The following is a 22,764-nucleotide window of genomic DNA, read 5'->3' as shown; positions in this document are numbered from 1 at the left end:
TTATTTTCCCTGTCAGGTCTCCATGATTTATGCATGTAAAAGCAATATCGCCCTACACATCTGTAACTGAATCAGTGTGAGCAGAAATATAGCTTTGTTCTGCAGAAAGAGCAATGTCAACTCAGACAGAAACTCAGAAGATGGGAGAAGACAATAAAATTACAGCTACTCGGAATATCAGGCTGGTAGTTACTGAGCCAAATAAAAATGGCTAAGAGAGAGGGGTCTTACAGAACAAAAAAAAAACAAGTGGAGAGCTGTTCTCTTCTTGTCTCTGAGCTAGAAAGCAGAGCTCACATTTCACCCCCCCTCATTCTCTACCTCCCTCCGCTGCACTGTCCACAGATCACTCTGAGACTCGGTCGGACTCCTCTGTTTACCCCTTGTTCTTCTTCTTCTTGCACTTAAGCGACGTTAAGGATAAGGGGTGCTGGGTAGCTGCTGCATCACGGCTCCCACACGCACACACACACACTGTGTGGTTCCAAAGAAAACGCAGCTCGCTCTGTCTTCTTCTGCGGTCGCTGAATTATAGAAGACCCTCTATTGCACTCGAGCTGCATGGGTTTTCATCACAGTGCTGGAGGTCACTTTGACTTTCCCCTCTATGCTCATCATATATGCAACACGAGGGCTTCGGCAGTTGAGAGGAGCCTGCTTGAGGTCACCATTAACCAGGGAAGACCGACAATGAGATTTATGGAAGAGGAGACAGAGCTGGGAAGAGGGAAGGGAGGAGAAAGGCATGCATGGTTAAATCTGACTGTGGCAGCAGTGCCCTTCATCTGGTCCCTGCTCTTAACAGCAATTTCAGATATGGTACTGTATCTGCATATATAATGCATATGCCCTAAGATAATGGCATGCATTGCAGAGGAGGCTGCTGACTGTGTTTTGGCAATGTGTTGGAATTGGTCCCCTATGTCACATTTGCCTCTGCCCAGGTCCCTCGCACCATCCTGCAGTTATTAAGAGCAGCGTGTTGCGATGACATAGTGCTGTTTTACTGTTCCCCGCAGACATCTTCTGCAACTCTACCATCAAGATTAGTGGCTGGCTGGAGAGTCCTAAAGCGTGCAATATCAGCACTGACCAATAAACTAAACAACAAGCACGGAAAAAAGGCAATTATGGTTTGTTTTTGTTAATATAAAGTCATGCCACAGACGCGCCAGAAGAGCTGCCAACAAAACTAAATGAATTTAAAGCAATTTACACTTGTTTCCAGAGAATACTAGCATCACTAAGAGCTAGTGTCATTAATCTAAATTTTTGTTTCCCCCTGACTGAGAGAAATGTCTGGGGGAAGCACTGCTGTTTGAATCTACATTGTAGAGCATAATGATGAAAATTAACAACAGGCCAACTGTCACAAAATTTCACTGTGCGGCATCAAAGTGGAGATATCCTGTGGGTATCTGCAGTGTGAGCATCCACGCTACGCATTATGCCCTCTGAGTCTGTGTTTCTGTGAAGGGGGCCTTATAAGGCGTAGCCAATCGCCCTGGGCTGCCCCTCCACAACGCAACCAAAGATGAAACACGGTGGACTGATCACAAAACATTGCTTTTCCTAATAAAACCCCACGGGTCCCTTGTGATTCAGTATGACATTCATTTATAAGTCATCGTTAATAAAGACGGCATTTTCATGTCCTAATTCCCCGACTCATCACTGTAGGTACCAGCGACAGCCCCTGGCTCTGGCTTGCTGGCTCCCTCCTCCCTCCTGTCTATGCCACGTTTGACCTACTTCTGTCTCCACAACATTGTAAACAGATCTACTAATTGCCTTCATTTATTCATCTGGAAGTCAAGTTATGTTGCGGCTGGCGCCCTCCCAGCTCATTCATGTGTAATGTGTACAACGCTGGCCCTCCCCCCCAATGACTCGTCCATGTGCATCTGCTGAAAACCCCAGACAAAAGTATCCCATCAGGCCATCATGTGAGTTTTTATACACTATAAGCGCAAACATTTTCCAGTATGTATTCAGGAATGCTGCAGCCAACACTTCTTCACAAAATCTGAAGTGATCTCAAAGAAGGAACTTCATAAACTGACTTTCAACTTAGATCAGCAGCCCCAGCTTGTAAAACCTACTGACACAAAAAAAACCTGCATGCTTCTGCCCAGCCGGCTTGTAATCATGAGGACAGAAGCTGTTATGACTATTGTAGTTCAGACACTTTTCCGCCCCCATGGTCTTATACTGTTATTGCTTTTGTGCAGTCATATAAATCTAGGCCACAAAAAACAACAGCAACAACAAAAAAAAAATGTTTTTATCACCTCTGATGCGAGTGACAATGACTCCCATTATTGACTAAGTGTGAGAACAGAGATGTTTCTTCTGACCTTTAGATGGCATAGTCTGTTGATGGTGTCCCCGATCTCACATAAATCTATAATCCAAAACATGAACAAGATAAACTTCAACAGTACGCCGTTTGTGCTAAATGGGTCTTTGTTTCAAGTGAAAAGATCATGTTGTGTCATCTCATTGCTGGTGTTTGAAAATGTAACATCTTCAAAATGTGAATACTTACTCACATACTTATAATACTTATAAAATAATAAGATTAAGACTTTTTTTTACATTATTTACTGAGTTTTACCTGGGTTTTTATAAAACCTATTAGGCCCTTTACCCACAAATGAGTAATGTTCATTACAAATGAAAAATCACCAAAAAACCCAAGTTACAGTATACGTTTTTTCACATACCACTAATTAAAATTTTTACTTAAGTTACTACAATTTGTGAATTTAACACGAAAAAAACGTGTAACCAACTAACCTGTTTGTTAGTTTGTGACAAAACACAGCTTCATTCTATCGAAGTTGAATGAGCAGTGAAAATGATGCACATGGACAGCCTAACAAAGAAATATCCCCTATGAACATTTTTGTTCATCTCTGATGGCAGATGGGTCAAACAAACAAGAGACAGAAAAAAGCTAACTATCCCTTCTGTCCCATGAATCATCCCTAACAGGGCGATACAGAAGGTATGACAGCATTTCACCCCAATAAAAGCTGAACCCAGAGGATGGATATGGTTCCACTGATCTCGATCCAGGTCAAAGGGTCGTGTTTGCGGAGCACAAGAGGCTGGCTTCTCCATCCTCTGCGCTGTGATTGGTGCCCGCTGAGAGCTTGTGTCCCCAGAGGCCTCAGCAAACCATGTTCCTGTGTGTGAGTGTGAATGAGTCACGTCTGGGCTGGAGCGTGTCTGAGTGGCGAGGCAGAGAATTCAGCAGGGAGGACTGCGCAGGGCAAAGAGTTGTCTCTATAATCCAGGGTAAACACTGAGCAGCATGACTGCACGCCTTAGACGTGACTAAAGCCGGCAGAACAGAAATGGATGAAACGATGAGGCTGCTGCTTGCCTGCATGCTTGCCCGGCTTCGTTTGCCACCAGCACTTCCTATTTTCTCTCCTTGTTTCTCCCCCTGCTTTTTTTTAATTCCTCCGAGGGTTTGACTGAAGACGCAAAACTGAATTAACCTCTGGATGGCACTGCTGGTGTCTGTTGTTAAAGGTCATACCAGACTTAAACCTGGCTTCGCAAATATCATTTGGTCTGCTATTTACAGTCGGACCTCAAGAGCGCTTTATATTAATTATTTCTAGTTGAGAAAAGAAAAGCGCTTCTGACAATATTACAATGCAAATGACAGCAAAGGTCTTCACCTGGAAGTTTGCAGTGTGATTTGAGCGAGAGAAATTCAAAGTAATGGGATTCTGTTGGACGCCACAAAGTAGAGACAGCTCTCGGTGAATTGGTAAACACAAAATCACTTGTCTGCTCCTTTTTGTGGCAGCTCAAGAACGCGCACAAAGGATTGAGTCAGATTTTTGTGATCTAACCCGCCCACTTTCAAACAGCTCTTTAATGCATTACATCCCATTCCAGCATCCGCTTTCACTCTGAAAAGCCCACATCAAAAAGCAAAAGAAAGATTTAGAGAAAGGTTTGCACTTCAGGGAGTAAAGGTTTATGCTGACCAGCGGTTTAGACAATTTGGTTTACTGAAAACAAACACACGAATGCTGCAAGGAGTTTATATTTTAGTTTACCCACAGGCTGCCAAAAAAAAAAGGATTGTCACTGCTTCCTCTGAAACATTTAAGAATGCCTGAATACTCTTTTCATCACGGACAAATGATAGAAAATTGTGGTTACATGAACACAGAAACTGGTTCAGGGACTCATCAGCTTGCAAAGCAGATGATTTGAGGGATTTTCAGAAGGAATTTGCTGGACACCATTTTGCCTAAAATAAAAAAAGCTGTAAATATTAGAGCCAACATGTCCTGCCAAATCTCAGCTTTCTGAGAACTAATAAAAGAAAACAGAGTTTTTGTGTCCAGGACAGAAAAGAAGATGCTTTTGTCATCTAACATTTAAAGTAGAGAAAGATAAAAATAGAGATGTGCAGAATATGACTGTGGTTGATTCATACAGGTTTGAGTAAATGTCATGTGTTATGAAGAAAGAAACACAAACAAACATTGGGCTTCAGATTTAAATTCAGCAATACAGTATGTGACAGATGTTACTCTTTGGTGGCCAATTACTGGTGGAGTAGCTCACACAGAGCCTGCCAAATTGAGCAGAGTAGGTCGAGACACTTGAGTGACTTCTCCCCTGGTGTGAGCGTGGTGGGGACAGATGGACAGGAGATTCTGGAGTGGAGCTGGAGTTGACCCAGCCAGCTCAGTGTCAGTCCATCCGCTCCATCCCTGGCTCCCGCTCAACTCAGCCGGACGTCCTGTTAGTGAGCCAATGGAGAGCACCTACCCCATCATGACCCCCACATTAGGATCTGACATGGCTGTCTTCATTTAACCTTTACTTATACCAGGAAGTCTCACTGAGAAAACACCCTGTTTACGTTAGCTCCAGCCAAAAAAGACAGTTGCCTTTGAGCTAAAGCCTTCGAGCATTTGGCAGAATAGCTTTGGAGGAAATTTAGACCCATTTTGCTGAAGGGGTTGAATGATAAAAAAAAAAAAAAAAAGTATTATTAGAAGAGTGTGAAGGGGGTGCTGATGTGGTGCTGGAGAGGGCAGGGAGGGGGCAGGGTAGGGGAGTAGAAACAGCCCTTGGGAGCCAGATTACAGAAGCTTTTGGTGGTACACTGACAGGATTAAGGGTGATGTAGGTGTCTTAATTTATGGTCCTTCCTCCTATGTAGGCAGTTTTATTACTCCATTAATGGACTTCTATGAAGTAACGGCGCATGTGAAACCACTATCTACGATCCTTGTTTTGCCTTCACTAAACATCTGTCTTTATTTTGAAATAAAAAAAGTTTTTTTTTTTTTGTTCCAAATTAGCTTATGTTGTCGCATCTGTATGAGAAACACCTTGCATCAAACTAAAGCATACATCACATTGTATAGTTGTGATTGGGGGTAACATCAAACATCATTTGTCATGTGTCTAACTCATCCATCTTCCAGTCCATCATGTATTTGAGGGACATTGTTTGTCCCCTCTGAAATATCTACATAAAATATGCTAATGAAATTAAACAGGCTCTAGCTCTGAATCTCTAATGACTCCCTGCCATCCCTGGAAAAAGCCTGATTAATTTAGGAATGTCGGCCGCAGTGGAGAGTGATTAATTCCTCCTGGATTCAACCATTTAAACGAACAAGGCGGAGGGGAAAAAGGAAAACAGGGAGCCCAAAATATGGACGCATAATTAATACATTTGGATCATTTAATTAGCCACCCAAACAGAGGGAAGGCACAGCTTCAGTGTGTCACTGCTTTGTTCATGTAATAGGCCACAGTTACTTCTCTCTTACAGAGAGGCGAATATAATGAGCCCCCCTGTTGATAGGGGGAATATTGGACCATCTCTCGGGCTAGTAAATATGGGGAGACAGTTTGAACAAATGATTACTTGTTTCTTTGATGTCTCATGTGTCTGACTAAGCAGAGATAGAGGGGAAAACAAGCACATATATTTCTAGGTTTTTAGATGAAATGTCTAATGATACTCGGAAAGCAGTTTTTCACTCTTGAAAGAATCAAGGATCTTTTGAGTTTAAAACAAATATCTCTCTTTTCTTTTTCAGAAATATGTGAAGATTACAAGACCGCACTTCAACTCAGCTTTTTCAGTGCAATCCTGCTCCTTGCTGACACACGATCCCGGGTGTTTTATCTGATCTCGGTATTTTTCGGAGCCCTGTGGGGATGGGAACGTGCTTGGATAAAGGATGGACTTACTGCGGCCTCAGGAAAGGTCACTGTCCTCTTAAGGTCATGTCATGGCCCCTGGCACTGTGGCTATTGACTCTAATCTCTGTGAATCAAAAGACGACTGTTGGACAGACTCTGAACACCTTCCAATCAGAGAGGAAGGAGTGGTCGCTGAACCACCTGACTGTGCATCAGTCTACTGGGGCTCTATACATTGGAGCTGTCAACCGAATCTACAAGTTGTCAGCTAATCTCACCCTCCTGGTGTCCCATGATACAGGCCCAGAGTATGACAACAAAGCATGTTATCCTCCACTGATTGTCCAGCCCTGTTCTGAGCCTCTTGCCTCGACTGACAACGTTAACAAACTGTTGCTCATTGACTACTCTCATAACCGGCTGCTGGCCTGTGGCAGTCTCTACCAGGGAGTATGCAAGCTGATGAGGCTGGATGACTTGTTCATCCTGGTAGAGCCCACGCATAAGAAAGAACATTACCTGTCCAGTGACAACCAGACAGGGACGATGTACGGGGTTGTTGTGCCCTCGCAGGGTCAGGATGCGACTCTGTACATCGGCACGGCTGTTGGTGGCAAACAGGATTACTTCCCTACTATCTCCAGCCGCAAGCTGCCTCGCGACCCAGAATCCTCTGCCATGCTAGACTACGAGCTTCACACTGACTTTGTTTCCTCCCTCATTAAAATCCCCTCAGACACACTGGCTCTTGTCCCACACTTTGACATCTACTACATCTATGGCTTTGCTAGTGGCAGCTTCGTCTACTTCATGACTGTCCAGCCGGAGACGCCTGAGAATGGGATGCCCGCTGGCAGCTCTCCTGGCGACCTGTTTTACACCTCTCGCATCATCCGCCTCTGCAAAGGTGACAAGAAGTTCCACTCATATGTGTCACTTCCCGTGGGGTGCGTGCACAGAGGCGAGGAGTACCGTCTGCTGCAGGCAGCTTACCTGTCCAAGGCCGGCAGGGTTCTGGCAAAGTCGCTCAACATCAGCGCGCAGGAGGACGTGCTCTTTGCTGTGTTCTCCAAGGGACAGAAGCAGTGCCACGACCCTCCAGATCACTCCGCTCTCTGTGTCTTCACCATCCAAGACATTAACACACGGATCAAGGAGCGGCTGCAGTCCTGCTACCAGGGAGAGGGAAACCTGGAGCTGCACTGGCTGCTGGGAAAGGACGTGCAGTGCACCAAGGCGGTAGGTAGACTGTAGAAACCATCTGATTTTGCTTCCTATAAACACACAAACCAACTATGAAACTGACACGGTGATGAGAAGCACTGATATAGATTTATTGAAAGTTGGCCCTTTGATTCTCCACAACCATGTTTGCAGCCTAATAGTTGATAGGCAGGCAGCCAGAGCTGTGCCGAAGACACCATTCAGGTATTCAGAATCCCAGCAGAAGAGCTGGAGGAGATTAATTCCACAATGCTAATCAGAGGAGTTTTGTATGGAGCTTTGATTTCATTCAGGGGTTTGGGCACTGACTCCCGCCTTCTTCCCCTCCCCTTTCTCTCCCTCTCGCTCTCCCCATCTCCTTCCTTCTTCTTGTCGCTGTCAGCAGTATTTGAACCCTCTGAGACCTGTTCTTGATCTTGAGAAAAGGGCTTTCTTGTAAATGTCCAAGTCTGTGCCTTTGTGAAAGCTATAATTCTGCATAATGAGTAGCTTTCATGGAAACAAGTTGAAAGCGAACCATGAAAACAATGATATTCATCACATCAATTGCTCTGGTGGTTCCCAACATGTACTTTGATTCTACCATGCCATCAAACAAATAAGATGTAATGTTATTCATAAAAGCAACTGAGAGAGGACAGAGACGCATAATAATGTAATAATTAACTGTGCAGTTAACTAAAGGGCTTTATATCTAAAATAGACTATAAATGAAGTGCAATGGTTCAGCTTTGTTAATATATCATCAGATACTGTGTTTCTTTGGTTATATGATTCATTCCTCAGTGAAAGATCAAAAGCCTAGTGTTTCTAGAGATGCACTGATATGTTTTTTTTTTTAAGGTCAATACTGTTATTTTCTTTCCTGTTTTATTGATGTATAGTAGTTAATAGTTAATTAATTACTTAAAAAGTCCAATATGGGTTTACTGACACATGTTATTGTAAATGTTAGACTAAAGTTACAGAATGTAACAAGACAAAAGAGTCCACAGCCACACTACCAACTCTGTGAGGCATAGTCAAAGGTGTGCTTTAAGCTTAATGCTAAATTCAGCACACTAATATGCATGCACAAATGCTAACATGCTGATAATGTTTACAATGTTCAGCATCTTAGTTTACAGTGTTACCATGCTAACATTTGATAATTTGCCCTACACCTGAGGCTGATCGTAATGTCATTAGTTCTGAGGGTATTTGGTCGTAATTGCAATTCAATCTGAGACAACATGAACATCAATACCAAATTTCATGGCAATCCATCCAATAGCTGAGATATTTCACCTGAAATTATAAATGTTATTGTCTGTCCAAAATCCATTATATTGTCTGATGCTCCTTTCTAAGGGTAACAGGTATGACATTAAAAATGAATGCAGAATTTCATACAAAGGAATTCAGCTTTTAAAACAAATATTCAAATGAGGAAAAAAATCACACATGTACAATATTTAGGGTAAAAAGAAAATAGATGAATGCTCACATACTAGCTAGAAAGAAAATAGCTAATTTTAGAGCATGTTGGGGTGAGATATGAAGTTCCTCTGACTGATCACATTCAGTAAAGCTCAGGCACATTGCTTGATGAAAGAAAAAGCACAGTGAGGACTAATATGCGCAAGAAGTACTGGATGTGAAGTAAGAAATTAGCTGCCCTAAAAAGGTAGATTTATACACTGAGTGACAGGCAATTAGCAGAGGTTTTGAGGTGCATGTTAGTAGATGTAACAGGACTGCTTAGCATGCTGCTCTCTTTGATGCTTAATCAAAACCTGACATCTCTTGTGCTGTGTGTTTGTATGATGTCAGATCAAGCGATCTAAAAAATCACAGAAACAGGCGCAAAATACACAGCGTTTCTGGTCTTTGCCATCAGCAATTAGTCTTCCCCGCAAATCCGCCCGCTCCGAGCCTTGTTGATAAACACAGCAGCCCAAACCCTTTTGAAATATCCATTTTTAACCCTGGAAATTGTGCACTTTATGCACGTTACGGTTACCAGAAGTCAGTTTGAGTTCTCCTCTTATACTCGCATGTGTCTACAGTGATCTCAGTCATTTTTCTGGCTCCCACTTATGCTCTTCCCTCTCCCTCATTACCTCCACCTCCCCTCCTTATATCTGTCATCCTCACTCCTCCTTTCTTTCACTCTCTCCCCTTTTCTATCCCTCCCTTCTTTAACATCTTCCCATGTTTTCCTCCCCACACCTTAAAAAAAAATAAACACCCCTCTGCCTTCACACTCTTAATGCCTTCTTCTTCTTCTTCTTCTTCTCCATCCCAACCTCCATCTTTCCATCCTGCCCCTTTTCCATGCAGCCTGTTCCCATCGATGATCACTTCTGTGGCCTGGATATAAACCAGCCCCTGGGGGGTTCGCAGCTGGTGTCGGGTCAGACGGTGTACACTGAAAGCAGGGACAGGCTGACCTCTGTCACCTCCTACGTCTACAATGGACACAGTGTGGTCTTCTTGGGGACCAGGAGTGGACGGCTGAAGAAGGTAAGAGCAGTAACACTAACAGACACTGTGGAGCAAGAAAGGCTTAATCTGCCTTTATTTTCACACTGAACTCAGATACTCAGGGATTGGCTGTTTACAATGAATGACTAATTCTCAAGAGATGCGACCAGATCCTTGACTCAAAACACAACAAAGATTTCATGAGGGTTGGTGACTCATAGATATTATTATCTTCCTGTTTCAGTTTTTGAATAGCAATGCAAAATGTAGCCTGGTCCCAGACCTCAGAAACACTGCCCACGTCACAGGTCTCAGCAGCGATGAAAATAGGTCTCAAATCAAACAACACATTGTCAGGTTGAGTGGATGAAATGAAACAAAATCAAGAAAACAAGATCATGCAAAACAATGAGACTTTGTGTACTCAAGGCAAGGTAAAGTTATAAAAACTTCTTGCAATATTTGCTGGAATATTCACTATATTCTGACAGAAGTACACGAGACAGATAATCTGCTGATTATTTCATCATTTGCAATAATTAACTGGTCCTGGATGAAAACAAAAGCCAAGAGATATATAAAGACACTTTGAAGATAGTTAAAGATTGATTGATTGTTGCATCTCACTCCCAGGGTCTCAAAGCGTCTGTATGTGATGCCCTGGGAATGAGACTCAACAATTAACTATCTTTCTTGGCTCTGACTGGTTGTTTTTGTTCAGGCCCTGTGGATTCTTGCGAATGCCATTAGGAGCGATAGAATGAGCCAGAGGAACCAAAGTTTTTCAAAGATGATCTGTCTGATGTACTATTGTCAGAATATAGTGAAAGTTTCAGCAAATATGACAAAAAAATATTTTAATAAAAATGACCTATTGCAGCTTTAAAAAGGCTCCCCAAGAGCCACAGACGACAACTGTTGGTTTCAAAGCATAACATTTCACAGGCTGTCTTTACCAACGAGGGATTAACTGATCTTCATGTGTAAAATCATTTGTCAGTTATTCATGAGAAATACACCGACACTCACATACATCACCCATAGCTGCTTTTGTATGTTACCGCCATGGCACATTAATGCATTTATGATCTGTAATCCATTAACACAAATTAATGCAATAATCTGATCAATTAATTACCTAATTAGCATAACTGGTTATGTTTAATATGTCATGGTGATTATGGTGGGACATTATGCTGCTGAACAAAGGTGCGGTATTCATGCAGCACTACATCTTGTGCTTCAGCCTTCGGAGCGGTGCTCTTAGACGAGCACAAATCGATGTAAATTTCCAACCATGACTACTTGATGCCTGTTCCTTCAACTCCTTTGTATGAGTTGTATTAGTAACAGGACATTAAGCAGCTCTAGTGCCTCTTGTTTAACACGGTCCAGGTGGATTTTGGTTTGAACAGCTTTTAGCATTGCAAAGTACTTAAAGGACCACTTCACTGATTTTGAACATTATCTCTGTACTGGACATGGATTTTTACATGTTTATGTACCATTAGACTTGTAAGTGTTGTCTGTGTCTTGTAGGTTCAGAGCACTACTCTAAACCCTTCGCCTGACGAGAATAATTTATCTCTCCAACAAGTCTAATGTGTGTTTTCCTTGTTTAAAAGGCTAGCATTAGTTTTTGTATTCTTTGAAAGCCTAATTATTTTCAAATTCTATTTCGAGAGTTTCTTTTTCCTGGTTTCAATATATGCATCTATATGACCTACATAAACAAACAAGACCATCAGAGAGAAGATTAGCTATTTCTAGTTATTCTTAATGCCTGCCACCAGGTCGGATTCAATCGGTTTCCCCTCAAAATCAATGAAATAGGGCAGGGGAAACACTACCACTTTTGTCTGCAGGGGCCGCCAGAATATACACAAAATAAAAGTACCTTATACCTGCTTTAAGTTTTCCTTTATTTAAGTGATATTCTACATTTTCTTCATCAAATCCAATGAAAAGATTAAAAACAACAATGAATATAATTATATAATTAATACTGCCTATGTAGCCAAAGCCTGATATAGCTTATTCCTCTGTGCCACAGACCTCCATTGTTGTCCAAAAACTATTAAAAACACATCACTGACCCACACTGGCCGCTGGCTGACATGTTCCTTCATTACGCTGAACACACACTGTAGTTTGTTATGAGTCAACCCACATACACTCTTCTGCTGCTGTATATACTCGTTTGCTAAACCCAGCTGTTTTTTTAGGATATGACGCATAGCTTTAGCCTTTTTTTGAAAATGAAAGTATATACTCCTAACCTGTTGCAAAGATTTAAGCGAGTAGGAACAATAGAGGCAGAGTGCCACAGACAGGCTGGGAAAATCCCAAAACATCAAGAGATTGAGTAAGCATTGTTAGTTTTGGTCTTTGTGTTGGACTTGTGAACAAAAAGAAAAATATAGAAAAAATCAAGCCTTATCCATTAAAACACATCTAGTATAGAGATGTTTTTTTCAGCTGCTCGGTCGTGCTTGCATCATCAAGTGTAGAGATTGAGGATGAATACAAAGTACTGACAAGTGTATGGTAGGGTATGATTGAAAGGAACTAGTTCAAATGACGTGTTGTCTGACCTCGTCTGAAGACAGAAGAGTTTACAGCTGTTCTGAATGGCCCCAGTCAAAGGCAGACAAAAACCTGCTGTCATAGAAAAGGACTAGAAACGATAAAATAGGAATAATGGCGCACACTTTTAGACAGACTCACTTTAACAGCATTCACAGTGTTGAACTCATGTTTGTACATTCAAAAATGAATGAAGTAGTCCAGTGAAGGATAAAAAAAAAAGACCTTGAGAGAGTATTTACATCCTGACTACAAGGCTGTAACCAACGATAACTAATTAATCTGCTGATTGTTTCTCAATTAATTGATTGGTTTTGGCTATAAAATGACATAAAATAGTGAACAAATGCACCATGCTTGTTTGGTCAGTCCAAAACCCAAAGATGTAATTCACTTTATTATATTATATATGCCAAGGATAAAACTAAATTCCTCACATCTGAGAAGAAGTTATTTTTTGCTTGGAAAAATGAAATGAAATGTTGTTTTTATTGATTGTTAAAATAGTTTTGAATTAAACTTCTGTCAATCGACTAATCAAATAATGGACACATTTTTCCACCCTTGGTAAATTGCCAAAGCTTGTCAGACGTTTGGTTTCATAAAGTTACAGAAACTGTCAGACAAAGTTAGTTTCTGACGTCAGAAAGGTGTGAGGGGAGAGGGTTTCAGACGTTGTTTCAACAACCTGAATTACTTTGTTTAAAGCATACTGACTGCATAATGGTTTATGGCATGCCTAACTATGATATATGGAGGTACATTTGAAACCCAGTGAACAACTTTAACATGATAAGGAAGGCAAGAAAAACAAGCACACACAAAAAAAGCACTATAGATATATATTATATTAGACTATATGAATGTATGTGATTCTATTTTTCTTACCACTGTAGGATCCCTTACACCAGGCTCACAGACATAAGATGACCTCTTTCTGAGAGGTTCATGAAGTTGATTTAGCTCATTGTCCATCATGTTTCGCTGTAAATTCCTACTGTAATAACATATTATAATCAAGTTGCTATAAGGCTCATTCTTTGATCGAACTGGATTGACTTGGTAGCACTGCAGGCTCTGCTTACCGCACAATCGTGCTGCATGCAACTGACTGAGGAAATGTGTGAGAGGACTGTTGTGACATTAGCCCGGGGGCCTCAGTCTTATGAGGAGCAATCTGTCTGACAGACAACACACACACACACACACACACACACACACACACACACACACACACACAAACACACACCACGCCACATTGGGAGCACAGATAGCATCACTGCAGCTCTTTCATTGGATGAGCCACTGGGGAAAATTACACAAAAATACAAGATAGCCTCACAAAAAGAGAAAAAGAGAAGCTGAGATAGACAGTGTGAGACAAAGACAGAAGATGGGCAAAGGGAAGAAAGAGAAACAATAGAGACAGAGGTAAAAAGACAGAGAAATGGGACAGATTTAGGAATAAAAAGAATGTAGACTAGGAAAAAACAGAAAAAGTACATTTTTCATACGTTCAGGAAGTGAGCAGCGAGTTTGGGTGATGTGAGAAATCTGTCATTACTGCTTTAAGTGCTGAGTGTCTAAAAGGCCGGAGTTTGTCATTACACTGACAGAGTGTGCAGCCATGATTCAGACTCCCAGGAGTCTCCCAGGAGCATGGGTCATCTCTCAAATCCTATTCCATCACCCCTAAGTGGACAGGCTGAGTGGAAATGGGGCATGACAATAAATGCCATCAGCAGATCACTCCGGCAGCAGGGCCATTGCAAAGGTCAAGCCTGCCACAGGAAGGCTGTAACCAGGGTGAAAGGTCACAGGGACAACCAACAGTCACACCATCCAGGCTCCATGCAGCATATGGATGTGTCTGTCAGTGTCTCACGATTAGCCCACTCGTATTCCAGATATAACAGGACATTTCTATCATCATCTGCAACAGTTCTGTTGCCTTAGGTGGTTGATTTTAGCAGAGTAATATGACCCTGTGAGTAACTCTGGGCTGAATACAACAGGGTCTTTTACACTTTGAATGACGTACCCTAATGAGGTGAATCCAGGTAAAAGCCATTATGTCTTACTGATTCTTATTAAAATCTATTCCAGTCTCAAGGCAGGAGGCGTAGATAGATGCAACTTTAAGTGGCGCTGATGACACAGTTTCCACTTGTTACAAAAATGTTAGTGGGACACAGAGAGTGCAAGATGAGGATTTCAGTCACAGTCACAGGTTTTAACAATTTATTGCAACTATAATGCGCATTTAAGTTTGGCGGTGTGGCTCTGCTCATGTGATGATCTGAAATGACATTAAAAAAATAAAATTAATCCACCACCAGTCTTTTTTTAAACACTTGGCCGTAATCTTTCATAATATTATATTATTATTATTATATTATATATTTATAATAATATAATATTATAGAAGAATATTATAATAATATTATAATAATTTTAATATTCTTCTATAATATTATAATTATATTATAATAAATAATATTAAATCGTATTAAATAATATAATTATAATATTGTAATATTAAATGGTATAAAGTTATATAATTATAATATTATAATATTATAAAAGATTACGGCCAAGTGTTTAAAAAAGACATAAAGTAAAACGTACCTTTTTACTGTCCTCTCCAAAACTTAGCCAACTTTCTTCTTCTTCTTCTTCTTCTTCTTCTTCTTCTTCATGTCTTTCGGGTCTGGTCCCACAGGACTGGTCCATCCCTCAGGTCGGGTCCCCCTAGTGGCCTGGAGCACTTCCGTTTTGTTGAGTGAATTTGCAGCATTTATATCTGGCAGTTGTTTTGGGGGTTGTAAGTTTTTGCTTCTGCTTCATTTCCGTGATTGCAGCATTTTTCTGATGCTGCGTTTTTTCTGTTGGATTTGTTTTATGTGTTTGGGTGTTTTTGGATTTGCATCATTCCCATGTTTGCAGCGTTTTCAGCGTTATGTCAAATTGGCTTTAAAGCCCGGCACACTTCCTGGGGGCTTGATGCAGATAAAAAGTATCCGCTCATATATGATGGGACAATGTTTGCAGCATGTGATTACAAAGCAATTTCCATTTGTATGATCAATGATCAGTATTCTCAGTATTATTAATCACTCACTTCCGTTCCACTTTTTGTAAGAAACAGCAGATTGTTGTCTCTATTCTTTTGTAGCCTCGAAAGTAAGTCAGCAGCAAACACACTGTGGAATGACATTATACCTATGCTTACCCTGTGACAGCCTCAAACACATAACAGGTGTTGAGGGGAATTGATTTTCTGAGGAAATGTTTCTGCAGAGCACAGTAATGCACAGAAGGACTACAATGGCATACAGAGTGGAACCAGATGCCTCCCTGTCACAGGGAGTGTATTAAGATGTGGACTGTGCAACTAAATATCAAGACATTTCTAGTTTTTACTAATATTTAGTGTATATCCCATTTCAGAGGGAAAAAATTATGTCATCCTTGCCACAGAGGAACTGCAGTAATATTTTACAAAACGATTAAACCCTTTAATGTGTGCCAGAAGATTTCACATTTAGGCAGACAATACCCATCACATGCTGGGGAGCATGGTCTAGTGGAGAAACTGTCCTTTAACTGAAGCATCACAAATTTGATCCCTGCAGCCGCATCAACACTTCTATTGAGAAGGCCACTGGTGCCTTTACTCTTCAGTCATTGTTAGAGAATTAGCTCAGTGGTGATAAATATAATTTGAAGGATGCAGACATTGTTGAACACAATAAAAACAGACCAGCACATTACCTCAGAGCTGCAGCTACTCAGCAGCAGTATTTCCCTAGAAATGGTTGAAAATGTTAAGCTTCTTGCAAATAAAGCCTTAGTCAAATACTCTCATGTGCAAATAGTGGATTCATTATGGCTTATTGAGAGTTGACCGGGTGGGGAAATTCTCCTGTGCATGGCTAAATTACTTGGACTTTTTCAAAGTCACGGTTTCTAAGGGGGGCCAGGAAGAGGAGATTTAGTGATAGAGATCATTAGAATGGAGTTTCAGGGGAGGGGAGGGGTACCGGCAGAATAGGTGTATTTGACACTAAATTGAAAGGATTTTCATAACAGCAAGAAGGGAGCAGGACCTGAGGGTAGGAGTCTTCAGAGCAGAACACCATTAGATGTCTCTGTGTAGCTGAAATAGTAAGTGGTAATAAGAGAGGCGACTTTGAGATGAAACAGAAAGATGTCCATCTCACTACTTTTCCTGACTACAGTTTTTTTTAGCAGCTCTGTGTCTCTCTCCAACTCTCTTTGTCCTCTCTTCCCTCTGTTTCTTTCCTTTCTCCTGCTCCGTCACACAAATGGAAACACACAAGAAGACTGTGACTGCATTGCGGTCAGGAAAATGAAGACCATACGGGTGCCATGAATTGTTCCACTGTCCCCCTCCCACTGCTTTTGTTGGTGGGCCATGGGAACCTGGCAAACAATAGGAATGATTGGAGGGACAGGGGGCGTACGGAGGAGGACAGGAAACAGAGAACAGGAAACCATGTCCTCAAGGAGAGAGAAAAGAAGTGAACATGCAGAGACTGAGAGGAGACTGTGGTCAAGTTGTAGAAATTGTGGTATGGAGACTTGGAAGCTTGCCATGCAGCTGAAGGTTAGGGCGAACTAAAAATTTGGCTGCTGCAACTGGAAGGCTTTTAACAATAACCCTCAAAAACACACACATGCACGAACACGCCATGACCTCCCTTCCAACCCAGTTGGTAATCGCATTTAGGTATGGGCACTTGCCAACATGCAGCGTATCTAGTGGCTGTGATCGATACACCTCTCTTTGTGACTGCAGTTAATGTGATGGCTGAATGATTAGTCCTGTCCTGTAATACACATCTCCACCTCAGTGACCCCTCCTCCCCTGAACACTCTTCATTTTCATGAGCTGCTGCAGCTCAGCTCTATCCTGAGCTTCGTCTCATTAGCATTCACAGGGCTGTGATGGATATATGGGCTAATCAATGCCCACTCTCCTCGGCTGTCATCCTCAATCGGACCATATGCACAGCCACTCAACCTTAAAGGTGGCCAGTTGTCTGGACCTTATGTTGCTGCATGCCCTGTGTCACAATATTGAGTCAAGCCTGTGCCAAAATCTGTCTTGCTTACAGTCTGTGTACATTAGATTACATCTAGTGTTGCGTGTATATTCATTATGTGCCCCCCTTTAAGTGTAATATAAGATTTATGTGTGGTTTGTAACTTTACTTTTGGGGGTTTTATATGAAAAACAATACATTACTGTAAATTGGATGTTTGCATGCACGAGGACTCATTGATTTCCAGTAAAATGTCATGTAAAGACTGAAGAAGACAAGTTTGTTGTAGAATAAATGAATCACCCTCCTCATTTTTGGTTGGAGGCGGACAGGCCGGTCTTCAGGGACAGATGAAACCTTGTCAGGGTGACAGATTGGAAATGATTGGTTGAACAGAGTGTTCCATGCCTCCTGGGTCATCATCCATATGTTTAGGTTAGCTGGGTGAATTCAAAGGGCACAGACCGGCTGGCCACATATGGACACAGTTTTTTAAGATTGGACGGCCATTGCCACATAAACATAGCAATCATCTGCTTTACAAGGTTTCCCAATCGGCGGCGGAAAAGCAGTGGTTCAGGGACATTTACATGTATACTTCCCCTCAGCATGAATAAAATCATTGCCTGAAATGAATCTCACAATCAACCCCATATGTAAATACTCACAGGAGAGACATTTTGGTGAGTGTATTGCTCATGCAAGGTCTGGCAGCTTTACAACGGAGCCAACCCGACTCCAGCCAAGTGACATCTTAGAAGTCAGGATTTTTTTGTTTTCTTTGGCTCTCACAGGATGAGAGTGCAGCCGAGCATTTAAGATGCAAACCCAGCCACGAGAAAGGGAGGCTGTTTTCGTTAAGAGCACATGGGCTCAGGTTGCATATCTGTTTGTGGAAGCCATACTAAGCTGTGTTGTTTATATCCATTGCAGGTCCTGCAAGGGAATTTCAGCAGCAGAAAGGATATTGCTGTTATTGGCTTAAATATTATTCATGGGTTAAAAATATATCCTTGTCAGCTGTGAGACGCTGGGAAGAGAGGATAAAATGAGATGCTCACTGAGGTCATATGGACATGTGGTATTAATGGCAAATCAGCTCAGTTCTTCTGTTACATGACATGGACCACACATGGAAGGGGAATCTGCTTGAATTTTAAAAGGTGTACCAAGGTTTTTGGAAAATATAGTCGTCCCTGATACTGAACTTAAAGCAATGCCCTATTTACTTAAATAAGACCCCATTTACATCGAATCACTTTATGCTCTTCGGGAGGATCAGATAGATTTTTATATATATACCATAGCTAAATGCAAATGTAACAGAGGAGCATTTGAGGTGGACTGAAATCCAATTGCCACCTTCTACCTAGATGTTGAAGTGACACTATGTAAGCTCTCTGTGGAAATACCTACTCACAGGGTCAACAGCAGCTGAAGTGACACTGAAATGAGAATGCAATTAGTCATCATTCTCCCTGTCTCATTAAAGAGTCAGTTCAACACATACAATCATGCAGAAGGTGCACTGAGCTTTTGTAATGTGTGTCTGATCCAGGATGAATCATGTGGGTGAGGGAGCAGTGTGAGGGACATACTGTCAAGACAATAACATTTTTGTGTTGCTCTATTTCAGCCATGTGTTTTTATTTATAGATAGTTGTTAGATCGCTTATTATTGTTGTAACTAAACTGCAACAGACGTACAAAAGTTATTCCCAAACAGCTGGAAAATGTATTTTAATTGGCGCAAAACGACAAAACATTAAATAAAGACAGAAACAAAAATAAATTGATAGTAATGATAAAAATATTATTAATAACGGTAGTAGTACTGATACTACAAACTACTTAAACCCGTCTGGATTTTCTCCATACATGTGAAAATGGGGCTAAATGCACTATATGGATTCTTACATACTGGATGTGTGATCCTGATATGCCATTATCCATGATAGGGTATTGATCAAACCAGTGATCATGCACACAATATACAACTACAAATTCAATGAGAGCAACCAACAAGAGTGAGTGTGTTTGTATGCAAGTGTATTTCTTTGTTTGAATGCCTGTGTGTGTAGATGAGCATGCATGCGTGTGTGCAACTTTGTGTGTCATTTCCTACAAGCAAGCTCATTATAAAACCAATTAAACCCGCCTTACTCTCATTATGGAGCTGTGGGGCTTAAGGAGAGATTGAGGACCTGTTGTACTCCCAGAGGGCCTCTGCCTGGTCAGCTCTGTTTTAAATGATAAAACCACTTTTAAATGCGCTGAAATCAAACACTGCGGATCGGTCATGATGGGTCAGTATTTGTCTGAGCTCATCCCTGCACCCCTGGCCTTCAGTCAGCCTCATCATACCCAACTAAAAAACCCACATGGCTCAGTATCTGCCCTTCTCCAGATGATTGTTTGGTTGTTGTTTTTTTAAAACATGGTTTCACCACAGAAACGCTTACATGCTCTGGTTTCTATCTGAGCTATTTCTGAAATGAGGAGTGTGGGAAAAAAATAATGTAAACTGGCTCCATTACGGCGTGGGATTGTGGTACAGGAGAGGAGGGATAGGATAAGGAAGAGGAGGAGGTACAGTAGGAGCAAGAGAAGACAGGGCAAGAGAAAGAAACCAGACAATGAGCAAGAGAGAAAGAAGCTTAACTCTGAGATAAATCTGTCCATGAAATAACTATTTAAAGGATCGGATTGGGTGCAGTGTTGAGGTAATGACCTGTGAGAGACAAACTGTGTCCTCTTAGGATCTCGAATCAACAGACGATCCCATGCTACTATTCTGCTTGTTATATTCTTTTGTGTTTTTGCATGTGGAAGACCCTCCCTGTACCCCCCAGTATGTACCCTCCCACCAACATAATCTCACGCATACACACACGTTTGCACATTTTTCCTCCCTCTCTTCTCCATTCTTGGCTGGTGGAGTTGACGGTTGGAGAGGCACAGCTGCCTGGAAGGTGGAGGCGTGATTGATTGATGAAGTTTTGGTGCCCAGGGGATCCAATCATGTAATCAGTTTGTATTGATTGACTGTCCCCATTGAGAGACTGCTGAGGCTCTGCCACCATGTGCAAGCTAGACCTGGCACGCATTCAAAATCTTCTGCAGTCAAATTTGATTTGGGTGGTGAGGTTGCCTTAGTCCACGCGTCAGGATGCATGCGGGGAAGACTGGCATAATTGCACTGCAGACATTCCGCAACACTTCCACAATTCTTTGCTCCAATTCCTCATTATCTTGCATTTATTTCAATTATTATGATTGAGAAATTAATTCAGCTTTACTGTAATTGCATCACATGGTTGATGATCCCAGTCTCCCTGGAATTTAAATAGGGCTTCAACCTGGGTTTCCATAGCTAATGAGCACTTTTTTTTCCTAGCCATCATGCTTTAGTCAGACTTTTTGCTATCGTTTCACATTTCAGAGTTATTTTTCAGGTGTCAAGTTATCATTACCTCATGATGCAATTCACATCATTCTCACACCAACATTGAAAATAAAGGTATTTTTGTGAAATAAAAAACTGAAGGAGCTCTGCCTAGTTTTATGTGCTGCATTGGGCAATGGTTATGCAATTTAAACCGCCATGATGATTATGTGGTGAGTAGATGAAAAGTTAAAACACTTTCATTATGTAGTGAGCACTACTAACGAGTAGTTTAGCTTACTCACCACATCTTTACAAACAGTTTCTTCACAAGGCTGCGTTTCGACAGCTCCAACATCAGTAAGCCACTTATCACAAAGATAGCTCTGCTTATTTGTTTGCTTCACTGCAACAGCACATCTTGTTTGTAGGCAGAGGTGGGAAAATCAAAACCCCTTCACCGGTGGGCATCTGTTCTCCATGCTTGCATTTAATGAGCCCCAAAAGACTGCTGCCTGAAAGTCATTCCAAAGTCAAATTAAGGCTGAGCTCACTGAACGCGTTTCAAAACTCAACTGCGTCATGTGTAACCTCAGGGGTGGATTTAGGTCAGAGTCGCACCGGCCAATTGGACTTGTGAAAGAGTAGCAGCAGATCCATGTTTTCCTTCTCATCTGTCTTCTTCTAAGTCTCACTTCTAAGTCTCACAGAGCTTTCCTTGGTGGCATGAATGAATAATGACGAGATTACCAGCGCCACTGCTCACTATTACCATAAGTATTACCATAAGAGGGTGTTGGTGCAAAAAAGGAATAAATAATAGGCCTGCTTATCTCCATTGCAAACTCACAGTTTTTTTTGTGTAAGCTTAAGGTTACCAAGCCCCCCAGGAGTAGACCTTGAAGCCAATTTGACATAGTGGTCAAACCATGTGATGAGCCACGCGATTAAATCATTTTATCCTCATTCAAGCAAGTGGAAGGCAAAACCGAACGCTCGGCTGGTGGAAGTCTCGGGTTGCTCGTACCGATAGAGCATGCACAGTATGCATTCATCTGGGTATTTTCTTTGCAGCAGGTGGTGGTTTTTTGGGTTCGTGTGCCACTGAGAAACTTTCATAGGAAAGAACAGAGTCCCGCCTCCAATGCTGTATCCAGTTCTCCTTATTACATCCATGGTAGTTACCCGTCAAAGCTAATTCAAATGCAGGGACCATAATAAAAGCTAATATATATTAGGAATGCAATTGTCGTATGAAAAACAAATTGAAACTTCCCTCCCCTTCCTTGTCTGCTGTCTCCCCAAGTGTTAGAGAAGAAGTCAACATCAGTTTCATCTCTTTGCAAACCAGCTGACGTGTTTAGCCAAATGTTAGCTTAGGACAAAGAATGGAAGTGGGAAGGAACAGTTTAATTTAGCCTAGCCTTCATCAAAGATGTTTCAAACAGCTCCAAGACTCTTATTTAAACATCAAGTGTGTTTAATATGAGGAAATAAAACATGGCACATTGTGGTTTAAGAGTTAGCCTTTGGAGCATTGCTAACATTGGAGCTATATAGAGATAAACAACAGCTGTGCACAGTGACTCCTTGGATGCTTTCATAGCTCTAAACAAAACCTAGTTGATAAACATATTTCTGGCTAGCCTGCTAGCTAACAAGATGCAACATGTAAACATGAGAAACGTTGGAAATCTTTGCGGGTGTGCTCTTTTGGTGGAGGCCAGCAGTTCCCCCTGCCCTGCTTTAAGACTAAACACATGGACCAAACATGTCCTTGGCCTCTCTTTATAATCTTTTATCTAGTCTGGCAAGACTAAAACATTTCCCAAA

At 41.6% G+C, this 22,764-nt stretch overlaps 1 protein-coding gene across 1 annotated transcript in view; it reads left to right on the top strand.

Moving 5' to 3' along the window:
* The window catches only part of LOC127371060 (plexin-A2-like), a 73,691-nt gene that overhangs the window by 5,570 nt on the left and 45,357 nt on the right, over positions 1-22,764 (top strand). The window contains exons 2-3 of the mRNA XM_051413630.1: positions 6,096-7,440; positions 9,748-9,930. Of these exons, the coding sequence (XP_051269590.1) occupies positions 6,217-7,440; positions 9,748-9,930 (1,407 nt within the window). The 5' untranslated portion in view covers positions 6,096-6,216. The remainder of the gene's footprint in view (positions 1-6,095; positions 7,441-9,747; positions 9,931-22,764) is intronic.

The sequence above is a fragment of the Dicentrarchus labrax genome, unplaced genomic scaffold (genome assembly GCF_905237075.1).
Source record: "Dicentrarchus labrax unplaced genomic scaffold, dlabrax2021, whole genome shotgun sequence".
In the NCBI taxonomy this organism is placed as follows: domain Eukaryota; kingdom Metazoa; phylum Chordata; class Actinopteri; family Moronidae; genus Dicentrarchus; species Dicentrarchus labrax.
This window is presented reverse-complemented; position numbering and strand designations above follow the sequence as displayed.